This window comes from Myotis daubentonii, chromosome 3 (genome assembly GCF_963259705.1).
Source record: "Myotis daubentonii chromosome 3, mMyoDau2.1, whole genome shotgun sequence".
In the NCBI taxonomy this organism is placed as follows: Eukaryota; Metazoa; Chordata; class Mammalia; order Chiroptera; family Vespertilionidae; genus Myotis; species Myotis daubentonii.
In genome coordinates, this window is record NC_081842.1 from 68,642,770 (window position 1) to 68,656,850 (window position 14,081).

The following is a 14,081-nucleotide window of genomic DNA, read 5'->3' on the forward strand; positions in this document are numbered from 1 at the left end:
AGACCCAGGGCCTGGCCTGCAGGGAAAAGATTATTGCTAGAGAAGTGAAAACTGCTCACTCCTTCAGCTGCTCTTCACCCATTCGTTTGATAAAACCACCCACCCGTCAGACACTTCCTGGGCACCTATAGAGAGTGCCGTGAGAACTGGGGTTTGGGCTTGCTCATTCCCCACAGAGTCTCTAGAATAATAAGAACAAGGTAGGTACTCAAAAAATATGTGGGGGTCAAAGACCTTATTCTTGAACTCATGACATTGGGCTCTCAGAGTGGGCAAAACTCTCAATTGTCGACTGCAATGTCAGAGATAAACATTACAACCTTATAAGAGCTTCCTCAAAGCTAAGCTCTATTTCCACAGTTACAGCTACAGCTTAATCCTATCCTAGTGTCCACTTGAGTGAAATAGGAATCAGTCCTACCTGCAAAATCCCTAAGGCAAAAAAAAATGAACATTACACTTTAAGACATAAGACTAATTTGTTTATTTGGTGTGTTCTGTAAGTGGAGAAGGGAAAATTTGGGGAAATAAATAAATAAATAATCAGACAAACGGAGACTTGAGGGCAAAGAAGGAGCTGAGGGGGAGGAAGCGGAGTCTTTGCATAGTTCTAAATGAACAGGAGGTGGCAGCAGTAGGCAACGCGGGTTCTCAGCGGAAATGCAGCACTTGCAAAAACCAGGGACAGGAGGCTTTGAGAAAGGTCAGAAGGTGACTAACGATTTCTTTGTCATAGAGGCCCGTGGTGTGGAACATCCGTCCTCCCTACTGGGGACGGATGCAGCGTCTCACAGGATCTGCCTGGGCATCCCGTACCCCGTCATGCCCGCCTGGGAGGCGCCCTTGTTGCTGCCCATCTGCAGGCCTATCACATTCTGTCCTTGGCGAAGCTGCTCCTCTGAAAATCCTCTCCGATTCTGCTGGGCTTTCCTGGGCAGAGGGAGGGAGATGGAATAATGTCATTCTGACGGTTTTCAAACCCTTCCCAAGATAGGTAGTTAGACAGGCTTTGGTGGGGGCGGTCACCAGATAGAAGAGCAGGCCCTATCCCAGGCTACAGACTGGCCATGAACTATGGCCCTACCCTGGACTATGACCCTACCCTGAGCTATGGTTCTATCCTAAGCTATAGTTTTACTCTGAGCTACGGCCCTACCCTGAGCAATGGTTCTACCACACGCAAGCCCTGCTGTAATGCATGAGCTCTTACTCCTTGGAAGCCCAGATGTTTTTCTAGAATTTCCAGCCAAGATCAGTAGCTGCCTCTCTGGGGACTTCACTCTTGGATAACTTTTCTGTCACCCTCTTTCTCACAGTTACTTCAAACCCTTATGAAAATTAAAACCAACTCTTCTTACAAAGCATGTCATTAATCCCAGTCCACCCTTCCCTGTAAAGGCCAAGGGTTAAAGTTCCATTTTAGAGCTGAAAGACCAAGAAGTTATAAAGGGGGAATTTCTTACTCTAGATAAGAAGTCAGCAAACTTCAGCAAAGGGCCAGATAGTAACTAATTTTGGCTGTGGGGGCCATAGAGACCATGACAGGTCATTAATAAAACTAGGACTGAAACCAGAATTTCAACTGGCCAATATCTAGGTGATTTTTTAGACCAAGTTCTTTTGAAATAACACAGACTTGCACCTTTTTTTAACCATCAAAAAGAAGAAAAGGGGGGTTAGGGAAATGAAGAGTCAGTTAACTGGCACAACATGTTCTTTTCTCTTCATCTCCCACTGAATTATTGGGTTGAGTTTCAGCTCTCTACTACCCCCAACTCCTGAAAAACAACAAAACAAAACTCCTTAGGAAAAGGCCCTTTACTGACATGACTGTATAATTTATTATTCAATTCAGACCAGGCCATTTCTGAGAGTGCTATTAATAAATACACCAGGACAACAAGTATTAACCACTGTCTCAGGCAAATAGGACGTATTTTCCCTTCATTTAGTAGATAGATAGATAGATAGATAGATAGATAGATAGATAGATAGATAGACAGATAGATAGATATGGAGAAAGAGAGAGAGAGAAAGAGAGAGAGAGAGAGAGAGAGAGAGAGAGAGAGAGATATTAGTTTGATTCAGGGCTACTTGGGTCATAATAAAACCAAGTTCAGACATCAAGCCACCTCTGAGAAAAGCAATTTAGTCCTGCTCAATCTCAGAAGGAACAGAACCTGGAAGCAATGGTAGCAAAGGCCTGACCATTTCTGCCCCAGGGGGATGATGGCCTGAACATCAGCATCTTCCCTTGCTCTGGGAGACTCAGTTGTGGGGACAGGAGTGCTTGTCCCTGGGGACTTTGTGTTGAAATAGCCTCCGGGAACTACAAGGCTTCAGATGCTCCCTTTCGTTCAAGTCAACCTCTGCTCCCGCAGGGCTGAGAAAGGCTTTTACCTGTGAAACCAGGATGGCTCTCCCCGGTAGCAGCCGTCATCCTTGGTGACTGCAACGCTGCCTAGAGCCATCAGGGTCCTCTGCACAGCTGCCATGTCCTTCCCTGGAAACCAATGAAGAGATTCAAGCCAAGGAATCTGGAAGAGGGGGCTGGGCCTTCGGGAAGGGAATTCTGATAAGGGGCTGCAGGCAATCACAGTCCGGGGACAGGGATAGGAAATACTTCTCAAAGTGGCCTGCAGACAAGCAGAGCCCAACCTCTCAGAAAGAAAGAAAGAAACAAACAAATCACCGGGCTCATTCTTTTCTATATGAGGCATACCAGAGATGCCAGTTTCTAACCCGTTCAGAGTTGCTGTATGAATCAGACACTCCAAACACTTAGCAGCTCAGATCTAGGTATGTCCCCACTCTGAGCAGAGGCCCTGGCCTGGGTGGGCCCTGCTGGCTGTGGTGCGGAGAAGTCCTGTGGGCAGACTGGTGGTGGATTACGGAAGAGGATTTTCCTCAGGACGGGAAAGAGAAAAGGAGACTGGAAAGAAACCGGTTGGATGGATTAACTGCACCAAACCCCAGGTGGCTTCTCTCTTTCACTTTATCTGGGTTAAAAGGATCTAAAATCACCCATGTGCATCAAATTGAGTATTCACATGGCTGTTTGGGCTGGAGGCCTGGCAAATGAGGAAAAACAAATCAACACAGAAGCACTCAAGTGACACAGATGACAGACCCTTTATTCTGTGCTGCTTGAAGGAGTTAATGGAGACAATAAATAAGTGGTAGGCAGGCATGCATAAGAGAGAGAGAGAGAGAGAGAGAGAGAGAGAGAGAGAGAGGGAGAGAGGGGAGGGGAAGCACTGTTAGCTGAGGGGACCAGGCCAGGGACCCTTAACCCACGGAGAAGGCAATTAGACCCTCCAGGTCAGCCTGCTCCTCCCATCTTTTCTCCCTTCCTCCCTTCCAGTTGACGAACATGTCCTGGACTGGGAAAGATGCTGCTATGTGATTAGCCCTGCAATTTAGAACCAGATCCAAGGTCCATACGAACCAGTTTGGAATGCAAAAGCTAAAGGCACAGGGTTAGAAAGGAAGGCAGCATTCAGCCTGCTGGGGAGTGGGGGAAGTTAAAGGACAAAGATTAAAAGGCTCCCTTCAGGCTGAGTGAGCCATCTGTCGGCTCTCCAGCCCAGCCGCTGCCGCACAGTCACGGGGAAATACAGGGTTCTGGGGGAAAGGCAGACGGGAAGTGAGAATGGAGTACAACTCTAATAAAATAAGCAATTAAGGCCTACAGAGGAAGTCCAGTTCAGGATGTCCATTTATTCAAAGATGAGAGAGACAGCAGATCCTTCTCTCCTCGCCTCTCTCCTCCGTCCCATTAACCAGGGGCGGTTTCCTGGATCCTGAGGCCTTGTGGGACTGGTTAATGGATACAGGGATAAAATGCTCTTAATGTAGAGTCCCCAAGACGCAAGGGACAGCTGGGATAGTGGAGAATGGAGAACCTGGGCAGCAGAGAAAGGAAGAGAGCACAAGTAACACTGAGAATTAAGAAAGAGGAAAGACAGATGTGGTTATTAGCATGATTTTTCTCTTCTGCAGATGAAAAACGTTTCTGTAATTGTCACTGAATAGCAGGATACTTGGATATTTAAAAAAAAAAAAAATAGAACCGCAGTGATGCTGCTCTGAAGGACCACTCTGGGAAGTAGTGAGTCATTAAAGAGAACCTAGAGAAATGATTAAGCACAGGGAGGCTTAGGAAGGTTAGAGTGGATCACGCATCTCCACTCTGTACAATGAGCGCACTAGGGATGTTTCCGGTGGTTGGTATGTCCAGGTTCTGGGAATTTGTGGAGCTTGACAGCCAGCAACTCAGTCACAGACACTCTCCTGGAGCCATGGGTGCCGAAGCAAGTTCTGTTAACCGTAGACCCAAGCCTCCTTCGTGTAGCTGGCTAAAGTATATACTACATGAACCCAGAAAGGATGGAGGGAACTAAGTTGGGGGTAAAAGGAAGATATCTAGAACTATAAAGACCACCCCACCTTCATCCCAGAGAATGGAAAAGGAAGCAACTACACGATTGGGACAAAAGAAGCCAGGGAAGGAGGCATTAGATAGGAACAACATAGAAAGGTTTTCCTTAAGAGAGTTTCCAAGACAAAAGATTTGATGTAAATTATAGGCCAAACACTTTACCATACCCGACACTGACCCCATAGAATTGGTGTTATTCCTCCCAAGGTATTGATAGAAAAACGAATCTGGAGATATTCACTAACTTGATTCACCCACCAAGTAAACCAGGGCCTGGCTTTAGCTCTGGTTTCTGAAAATAAAGCACACAAACCGTCCACTAAGCCACTCGACATGGGTCCCCACCGCAGGCGGCTGAGGCAGCTGCCTCGATGACCAGGGATGAGCCGAAGGTCCGGCAGTGGCTGCTTCAGTGCCCGGGCAGAGCGAACGCACTGGGAGGAGGAAACTGGCCACAGTTCCTGGACCCCACAAGATCAAAGGCACCAGCCGCGAATGGCGGTAAGTCCTGGAGTGTTTTTGTCTGAAATCATTTCTCCAGGTCTCAACTTAAATAAGATTGAAGCAAGAAAAGGCAGTTCACGTCTGTTATTGTCCAGATTCTAAATAACGCCATGAACAGAAATCTGTGTCTGTAACTAGTTGGTGTCTAGCCTGTTTCTTGTCATGTGTGGTTCCGTTTCTGGTAGATGCTCCTGGGAAGATTTCCAGCACTCAGCCTGCACTTCCCTGACCAGCTCCGAAACCCAGATCAAGGGCTGTGGGTGGAAAGGGGCCGTTGTGGAGGCTGATCCCTGTCACTGGGGTCAAACGTTTAAATGTCTAAAGGAGCGGCGAGATGAAGCAGTATCTGTGAAGTGTGCCAGGTAGAAGGCAAGGAAAGCTAAACTGCTGTGTCACCGCCAAGTGCAGAGAACACAGCCTGCTTCAGGGCAAGAGCTTCTTGGATGACTTATGGGATGGTGCAGGGGTCTCTTTAAAAATATGAATTTTGAGGTCATTCCCTGGGGAGACTGATTCAACAGGCCTTGGGTGGGGCTTAGCAGTTTATATTTTTAATAAACTCTGTGAGGCAAGTTTGAGGAACTCGGGTTTCACCTGGTGGCTCCCAAATGTGACTGATCATCAGAATTACCTGCGAATCTTAAAAATGCAAATTCTGGGACAATCTCCTGAGGCGATTCCGATGCAGCCAGGTGGGATAGGCAAGCTCCAGTTCTTTGGTTTTTAATTTCTTAAAAAATCAAAATGTCTGGCATGTGGTAAATACTAAGTAATATTTGTTAAGCAATAACTCCTTCCTTCACAGATATCTTCTTCAAAGTCAAATAGTAAAATCAATAATTAGAAGGGCTCTGCTCCAACCTGTAAGCCAGCTCAGAGGCCTGGGAGCTTGGAATCTCTTTGATCCCTGAAAGCTACCCCTAGATCAGCGGTTCTCAAGCTGTGGGTCGCGACCCCTTTGGCGGTCGATCGGCCCGTTCACAGGGGTCGCCTAAGACCATCCTGCATATCAGATATTTACATTACGATTCATAACAGTAGCAACATTACAGTTATGAAGTAGCAATGGAAATAATTTTATGGTTGGGTCACAACATGAGGAACTGTATTTAAGGGCCAGAAGGTTGAGAACCACTGCCCTAGATACTGTGGCAAGATCGTTTGAAAACCACTGCTCAAGGCTATTCTCCCAAGGGGGAAGGAGGGGAAGAATAGTACCAACTAAGTGCTGGGAATTTTCTAGATGCTGGAGAGCAGAAATGATACTGAATCTTAATGGTGATCTAAAAATGAGACCTCTGCTCTGGCCAGTGTGGCTCAATGGGTAGAGCACTGGCACGAGCACCAAAGGGTCCCAGGTTCATTTCCCAGCCTTGGTCTCTCACATCGATGTTTCTCTTTCTTCCTCTCTTTCTGCTCCCCTCCCTCTCACTCTCTCTTTAAAAAAAAAAAAAATCATTGGGAAAAAATATTCTTGGGTGAGAATTAACAAAAATAAAAAGAAGAATGAGACCACTGGAAAAAGAAGGGTAGAGACATATGAAAGCGGAGTGGCCAAGTGTATACTAACAGCTCGAAGTTTTAATCAGGCTACCTCTAGCCCCCTATCACAGGGGAAGCTAATTAGAACTTGAAGTTGTGACAAAAGATGGTGGCCCAGTAGCTTCCATGTCTCACCAACAAACCTTTTCTGAGTCTCAGATAGTGACTGCCACTTTCACTTGATGGGAGAGTGCTCCCTGTTTACTGCATTATCACAAAACAGTGTTTCTCTAAGTGTGGTCTTTCTTCTAGTCCAAACTACCAAATGGTAATCTCTGGGGAGCGGGGCCAAGGTTCTGCATTGTAAGGCCCCCCTGGCCCAACCTCAGGGATTCTTAATGCCCAAAAAGTTCGAGGTCCATTACCTTAAAGATGCTATAACAAAGATTTTTTTTTTTATTACTTTCATGATAGCTTATGCATGTCTCTGAAAAGAAAAATATAAAGAGAACAGTAAAAAGAAAAAGAAATGGCCAGAGAAACGTCATGTTGGTGGAGAAAGTTGAGTTGGACATTCTACTTTCAATACTAAAACTCAGTGTTATGGTCAAAATTCTGCTCCAAAGCGTCTTCCATATTACATCAGTTTTGACTCATCCTTTGCTACTCCTGGATTACTGACTTTTTTCATCTTTCTGGGACTTAGAGAGAAAGCAATCGGTGGAAGGAGTCATTTCTTATTTCCCTGTGTAGAAAGTTAGGGATAGGCCCCAATTCTCCTTTTAAGGTGGAGGAAAGCTTGCTGTAGTCAATGGAGAAACGTCAGAGGGGAGGCAGGGCTTGCACTGTGAATTTAATTAATTTTTGTTGCGTGTCTCCCTGGAGAAACTCTCTAGGGCAGTGGTTCCCAGACCAGCAGAAGCAGAGTCATCTATGAATTGGTAAGAGATGCAAATTCCTAGGCCCTACCCCACACATAATAGTTCAGAAACTCTGGGGCTGGGCCCAGCAATCTGTTTTAACAAGATGATTCTGATGCACGCTGGAGTTTGAGAACCCCTGCTAGAGAAAACAACAGCCAAACACAATTGGGAGCAGCACTTGTAAGAAATGCTGTGAAGGCTGTTCGGATAGAAAAGGAAGCTTCAAGCAGGAGGCATCTGTGATGTCTCAAGTCACTACAGGCACCTCACAGTATCCCAAAATATCTCTCAAATTGGGTGAAATGTCTCTTTGCTCTGCTGTTGAGGAATGACACATGCAGTGACACCTCCTCAGAGAATATATTTGGACTTTCCAGGCACTCCATCCCCGGATGTAAAACCCACCTCCCCCCTAGCTGCCAGCCATTCAGGAGGGGGAACAGGGAGGCATGAAAAACCTGTGTGTCTCATTCATCATCAGTAAAATCACTGAGAAGAGTAATCAGATTTGACTGATCTTTGAGTCTTGCCTGCTCTGACATTCTAGAATTCTACATGTGTAATGTTCACCATATAGTTATGCAAAGGTTAGTCGTCAAGGGACTTCGAGTAGGGGAAAGAAGCCAGCATTGTGCTAGGCATTTTACACATTTAATCCTTACAGGAACCCTCTGAGGAAGGCGCTAGACCTGTTTATAGAGAAGGGAACTGAGGCTCTGCGAAGCTATGCAGTTCAAACACGGTCACACAACTAGGATGTAGTTAAAGGGTTTCAGCCCATCTACCTGGCTCCCAGAGTCATGCTCATTCCACTGTGCTGACATCTTCTGGGTCTGAAATTGGGGAAAGACATCAAGAGGATCATGACCAAGCCCTAGCTGTTTGGCTCAGTGGATAGAACATCGTCCTGTGGACTGAAGGGTCCTGTGTTCGATTCCGGTCAAGTGCACATCCCTGGGTTGCCGGCTCGATCGCCATTAGGGGGCATGCAGGAGGCAGCCACTCAATGATTCGCTCTCATCATTGATGTTTCTATCTCTCTCTCCTTCCTCTTTAAAATCAATAAAAATATATATTTTTTTTTTTTTAAAAAAAAGGAGGGTAATGGCCAGGAGGTGGGAAAAAGTGTAAAGCCCGCCCCTCCCTACTGAGGAATGGCAGACAAATGAGGGCAAAGGTCATCCAGGTAACCTACCAGCTTCTGTGTGAAGCCATTAATGGAATCCATTTGTGAAAAGACAAAATTTGTGCCTGTCCAGCCTTGCTCCTGTGCTCTCATTTTGTATTAGTCTTAAAAAAAAAAAAAAAAAAAAGGCCAGGCCAATCACAGCAGTAATTTTTACATTTATTATGCTCTGTTATTGCCAGGCACTATGGTAAGCACTGCTCACACATTATCTCACTTACTCCCCATGTCAACCCTGTGAAATAGATATGATTATTCCCATTGACATTAAGCTGAGGAAACAGAGGCTTAGAAAAGTTAATTGATATGTGATGGAGCAGAGCTTTGAACCACAGTCTAATTTCTGACTCACTGGACTACCTTCCAGGATAAGTGTTCTTTGGGTCTGTCTGACCAGCATACTCACTAACTCTCACATGTTCTCTCTCTTTTACACACACACACACACACACACACACACACACTTTTCTTGCTCATCCTTTCTCTCCTTCCCCCTTTCCCTCTGAAGATGCTGAAATCTAACCTCCAGTTCACTCTCCTCTGAGCACAGACAGCTGAGTCAGCCCCATCCCTGCCCTACCCCTACCCTTTCCAGTGGCCCTACCCGAAAGTCACCAACCAGGCACTCAGCTTCTCATTGAAGAGAGACTTGCCCAGTCCCCTCCCATGCTGTAAGTGCCCTTCCTCCTTCGGCATCACCAGCTCCCTCCCGGGGAACTTTACTAGTTTTGTCTATAACATCCCTGAGAATGGGTTGTTTTCTGGGCCATTCAGCCCTGGGTTCCTTTTTGAAGTCCAGAACCTTTCATTCTGGTGCCCCCATTCCGTTCCAAACATTTCACGTTGTATCTAAAAGGGTTTTCAGGATCGTGGGTGCATCTGGAGCCTCTGCCTGTCTAGATAACTGAAGCCTAAGTAGAAGGCATTTGGCAAGCCTGGGCTCCAGGCTCTGTATGTCTGCAACATAATAGCAGCAGAGTCACTGGGCAGCTATGGGCAGGATGAGCCCTCCTTGGAGAGAGGCCGGGCAGAGGGCAAGGGGAGCTGAGAGGTGTGGCGCATAACATGCATGCAGCGGAGGAAGAGAAGGACTCAGGCAAGGAAGGCTGGACCTGCAAAAGCCAGGGCCACGAGGGCAGAATCAGGAGTGAATGTGAGTAAACTGAAAACCACAGTCAGGGTGTAGAAGAGCAGGGGGAATGTGGCACTAAGCTAAGCAAATGGCTGGTCCAATAGCTCTGTATACAAACACGTACACGCTCATACACACATAGACACACTAACTGTGCCTCACAGCATCCCTCTAAGGCCTGCATATTCATCCCCAAACTCAAGAATGACAACCAGCTCTTACAGAAAGGACCCAGCCTCAGTTGCCCAGTCCATGTGCAATCTGTGGGCTCACTGCTGGGTTTTCTAGGGCCACTGCCCCACCCCCTTTCTCTGCTCAAAGAGCAACCCACCTTCCCACCTCTTGCTCCACTGCATAGAAACCAGCTCTGGCCTGAGCTTCAGGCAGTGATCTTGGGGGATGTCAAGTATCTCCTCTAAGGTTTAGAATGAGTCTCCCTGAAATTCAGTTCTCAGTTACCCCTCCATGGAGAGGGCCACCACACCCTGGGGACTCTAGAGGCCATCTAAACACTCCTACATGTTGCTTTCCTGTGGCCAGCTCTCCCTACCTCTTGCATGACCTTACCTGTAGCAGGCCGGCCACAGCACCTCAGGAGTGGGTTTCCTCCCTTAATTCTTGGACAGCTCCATCCTTCTTCTGCCTGGGGTTGAGACCCCTCAGTGTCTGCCTTGTTTGCTTTTTCTAGGAGCATTAACCTGTCCGGGAATCCACCTGTCCACTACCCTATCTCATGCCTCTCAACCTCCCTCTTCCCTACGAGGTATCTAACACACAGGGCTGGGGCGGTGGTATAGATCAATACCTGCTCTCGCTCCCCCATCACTGTCAGCACCTCCTGGGTGCTGTAGAGTCTTTGGAAAAGGGGGAAAGGTGAGCAAAGCATCCTCAGTAATGGAAAGTCAGGCAAGCACCCTAGGGAGACACACCTCTCACACACCTTCCAGGTTCTTCATCCTCCTACATTTCCTGTACTGGGTGGGGGAGCTCATGGGGCCCCTTCCATTTACATAAACCCCCTAGTTAGTGCAGGGGCTCTAGCCTTTTGTCCCACACAGCTCTGACTCATCCTCCTCCTTTTCAGCCTCATCCATCATCATTATGACTCAACAGCTCACTCATAGATTAGGTGAAGGCAACAGCCTACTGGCCAAAGCGTGGCATGGCAGACTAGTTAAGGCCTTACTGTTTGGCATCAGAAAGATTGAATTTGAGTCCTGAGCTCTGCTAATTACCAGCCAGCCAAATGATGAACACATGCAATCATGGGCAAGCTCCAGTTTTGTCATTTATGAAATGGGCAAATTAATAACTTTTACTTCATAGAACTGTAGGAGAATTGATTGGCAGTATGTAGTAAAGGACTTGAACCTTGCCTAGTGCATGGGAAAAATATCAATAAGCAGTAGCTATCTTCATTAGCTGGGGAAACTCATCATAGTTTTGATCTAAAAAGAAAGTATCAACTGTGGCATTCCACAGGGATCTGGAGGCACGTGCCCATGAAGTCAATGGCTTGGCCTGAATGTCTGGCTACCCAATTTTCCAAGTAATGGCAAACACAAGGAAAACTGACAGGCATCTTAGGATTTTAACTACTGGTCTCTGAGTGAAACAGGAAATGCCAGCTCTCTGCCTAACATAGAGGAGGGTGAGAGGATTAAGGAGGCAACAGTTTCTTTATAAGTTGTTTAGAAGAATAATGTTCTGCAAGAAATATATTTCAACCATCATCTGACTATCCCTTAAAATCTCATCGTCTATTGATCACAGGAAAGTTACCCCATTCTCACTGCCAGGAGAACCATTTGGTCGATGCCGTGAGCATCCTATTGGTTGGGTCGCTGATGACAGCCAGTGACAATGAGCAGGACAGAGCAGAGTCAACCTGGAAACCCTGCTGGGATTGGTCTGCGTCTCCCTGTGCCCAGGCAGGTCTAGTGTGAACAGTTGCATGGGTGGGCGTCTACATTTGGTCTCGGGGACACAGCACTATGACCATAGGTCCCAAATTCTCTGGCAGTGTCTCCACTCCCCACATATCCCCCAATAATGGTGGATTGTTATATATGTCCTGAAATGTGATATGATTTTTATGCCTCTTAAGGTTTCTTAAGTCAATTAGCAAATGTGAAAGAAGAAACCATTTATCAGACTCTCTGAGAGAATACATATCTGGAAGGTATAGTCACCAAGCTCCTAGTTTAATAAACGGTTGAGGTGCTATTTATTTCTGAGACTGAATGACAAAATTGCACCAGGTGGCTTTATCTGAGTCCCACTGCTGGTGAGTCAGAACACACCAACACACACACACACACACACACACACACACACTCACACACACCCCACTTTCTTCCAGTAGCTTTTTGTTCAGAAAGGGTATGATGTGGGAGGGATAGCAGGAATGAATGGCACCCATATAATGATTTTAGCTTCCTCTCTGTTTATTCCTTAGTGTTTTGAGGTCCCTGCTGTGAAATGGGGTGTGCATTTCCTTCAAGGAGGGTACCCCCTTCAATGGAACATCATAAAGGGGAGACTAACAACACCCCTGGGTGACAGCTGGTAACACACCCCCTCTTCACACACTCAAACACATTCACACACACACACACACACACACACACACAGGCACAGGGGAGAACACTGTGAGCAGATTTCACAAAGAAATGGGCAAGGAGAGGGGGAGGGGAGAACAATCCCCAAAGGCATAGAGCTGATTACCTTCCCATAAATCCACTGTTTGAAAAATGTCAGTGGTCCTGACACCGTAGGTCTCTGCAGCTTTTAGGAACTGGGAGATCTGCTCCATCTGCTTAAAAGCCATCTTGGACTCAGAGATCTTGGCAATGGGCTCTTGTCCAGGTGGGTATAAACTGTTTATCAGCTTGCACAGGACCTGAAGGGGAAAAGGCAGGGACACCATCAATTTTCCCTTCAATATTTACCGACCACTAATGCAGTGAACCCTGGCCCCCACCGGACACAGCTGAGAGGTTTGACACAGGCATGTCTTGGGCCCCAGGCAGGCATGAGGTCTAGGCTGGGTGGCCAAGCTCCCGTACCAAACCCCAAAGACCCAGGCAACCCCATCCCAGGGCTGCTGCTGACCTCAGTGAGCCCAGTAGCCCAGGAATCCTTCCATCCTTGCTCCTCCCTTCCCTTTTCCGGGTGAGGGTAAGAATGTTTACAGATAGGAAATGATGTGCAGGGACGAGGCCATGATTTCAATGCAGGGATGAGCTAGTGGTGGCGCCCAGGGTGGTCAGATGATAGCATCTAAGATTATTTCTGCCATCAAAAGGCAGATCCGAATCAGCCTTCAGTAACTCATCCCATATATGCTAATGATGTATACACAAACGGAACAGGGTACCCTCCTCCCAGGTACCTATCACCCAAGTGCTGGGCAGCCCAACAGAAGCGTGGGTTAACAGTTATGTAACAACAGTCAGTCACACCCTGATGGGAAACCATGGGCTTGTTTAAATCAGCAGGGCCTGCGGTCCCCAATTCCCCAAACACAGGAGCATCTGGTCAGAAAAGCAGTTATCAAATAAGCATTCCCTTCAGTTCCCTGAGAGCCCCTCCATTCACCAGACAGACATGGAGCACGAGGGGGGGGGGGGGGGCACGGCTCTGGAAGGAAGGTGGTGAGTCTCCCCGCTCCTTTGTTTTACTATGTAACCAACCATTCCCCTGGGGAAGGGATGGCCCCAGATGAGCTGATGCACCAAAAAGGCTGGAGCGATCTCAAGGAAATATTTACCTCTATTCTCACTGGAAGAGCAAAAGGGCTTCGGATTTGCCAAGAGCTCAGAAGGCAGCTGCTGTGTTGGTTGGGTGGAGAATCCCCTGAGCTAGCTGGGGAAGGGGCGGGGGGGGGGGGGGGAGAAGATCTTCCAACCCCGAGTAAGTCAAGGCATTTCCATGCCCTCCCAGGGGACCCCAAGCGGGCAGCAGCTGCTCCCCCCCGCAACCTCACCTGAAAAGAGAAGGAAGCCCTGGAGTCTGCCCTGCCCACCGATCCCGCCGTCCTTACCGTCCCGTCCATCAACCACTGCTGAAAATGGGCCCTGCCGGGGGGCGGGTGCTCGATGTCCTCGGCGCACTGCAGGATGATCCAGTCCACCAGCTTGTTCTCCAGGTCCGCGTCGTACTTCTGCTCGATCTTCTCCTGCACCTCTCGGCTTAAGCCGTAGCTCGGGCCCCGGTTAGCCATCGCTGCAAAGAAGAGAGGACACGCGCGGCATCCACACAATAGCGCGGGGCTGGAGGTGGCCGGGCCGCCTGGCCCCGCGGCAGCACAGCGGGCAGAAAACCGGGCGTGGTTTAAATCAAGGAGCCAATGAAGCCACGGGGATTTCACCTACAAACAAGAAAGGAAAGCGCAGCCACGCGCCAGCGACT

The 14,081-nt window shown here is 47.8% G+C and overlaps 1 protein-coding gene across 1 annotated transcript; it reads right to left on the reverse strand.

Moving 5' to 3' along the window:
• Positions 1 to 460: 460 nt before the first annotated feature.
• On the reverse strand, positions 461 to 14,041 carry TAGLN3 (transgelin 3). The gene is made up of 4 exons (XM_059687870.1): positions 13,714 to 14,041; positions 12,396 to 12,570; positions 2,401 to 2,503; positions 461 to 930 (listed from the first exon to the last, which is right to left on the reverse strand). Exons 1-4 carry the CDS (start codon positions 13,891 to 13,893, stop codon positions 789 to 791), a joined length of 600 nt encoding a protein of 199 aa, XP_059543853.1. The 5' UTR covers positions 13,894 to 14,041; the 3' UTR covers positions 461 to 788.
• Positions 14,042 to 14,081: the final 40 nt, after the last annotated feature.

Bases quoted from the DNA above. Each gene is read 5' to 3' on its own strand.
- TAGLN3 (XM_059687870.1), bottom strand. From the start codon at position 13,893: ATGGCTAACCGGGGCCCGAGCTACGGCTTAAGCCGAGAGGTGCAGGAG. The intron at 12,571-13,713 runs GTAAGGACGGCG...TTTCCCCTTCAG, and splicing joins AGTGGTTGATGGACGGGACG to GTCCTGTGCAAGCTGATAAA. The intron at 931-2,400 runs GTAAAAGCCTTT...CCCTCTGCCCAG, and splicing joins GAGCCATCCTGGTTTCACAG to GAAAGCCCAGCAGAATCGGA.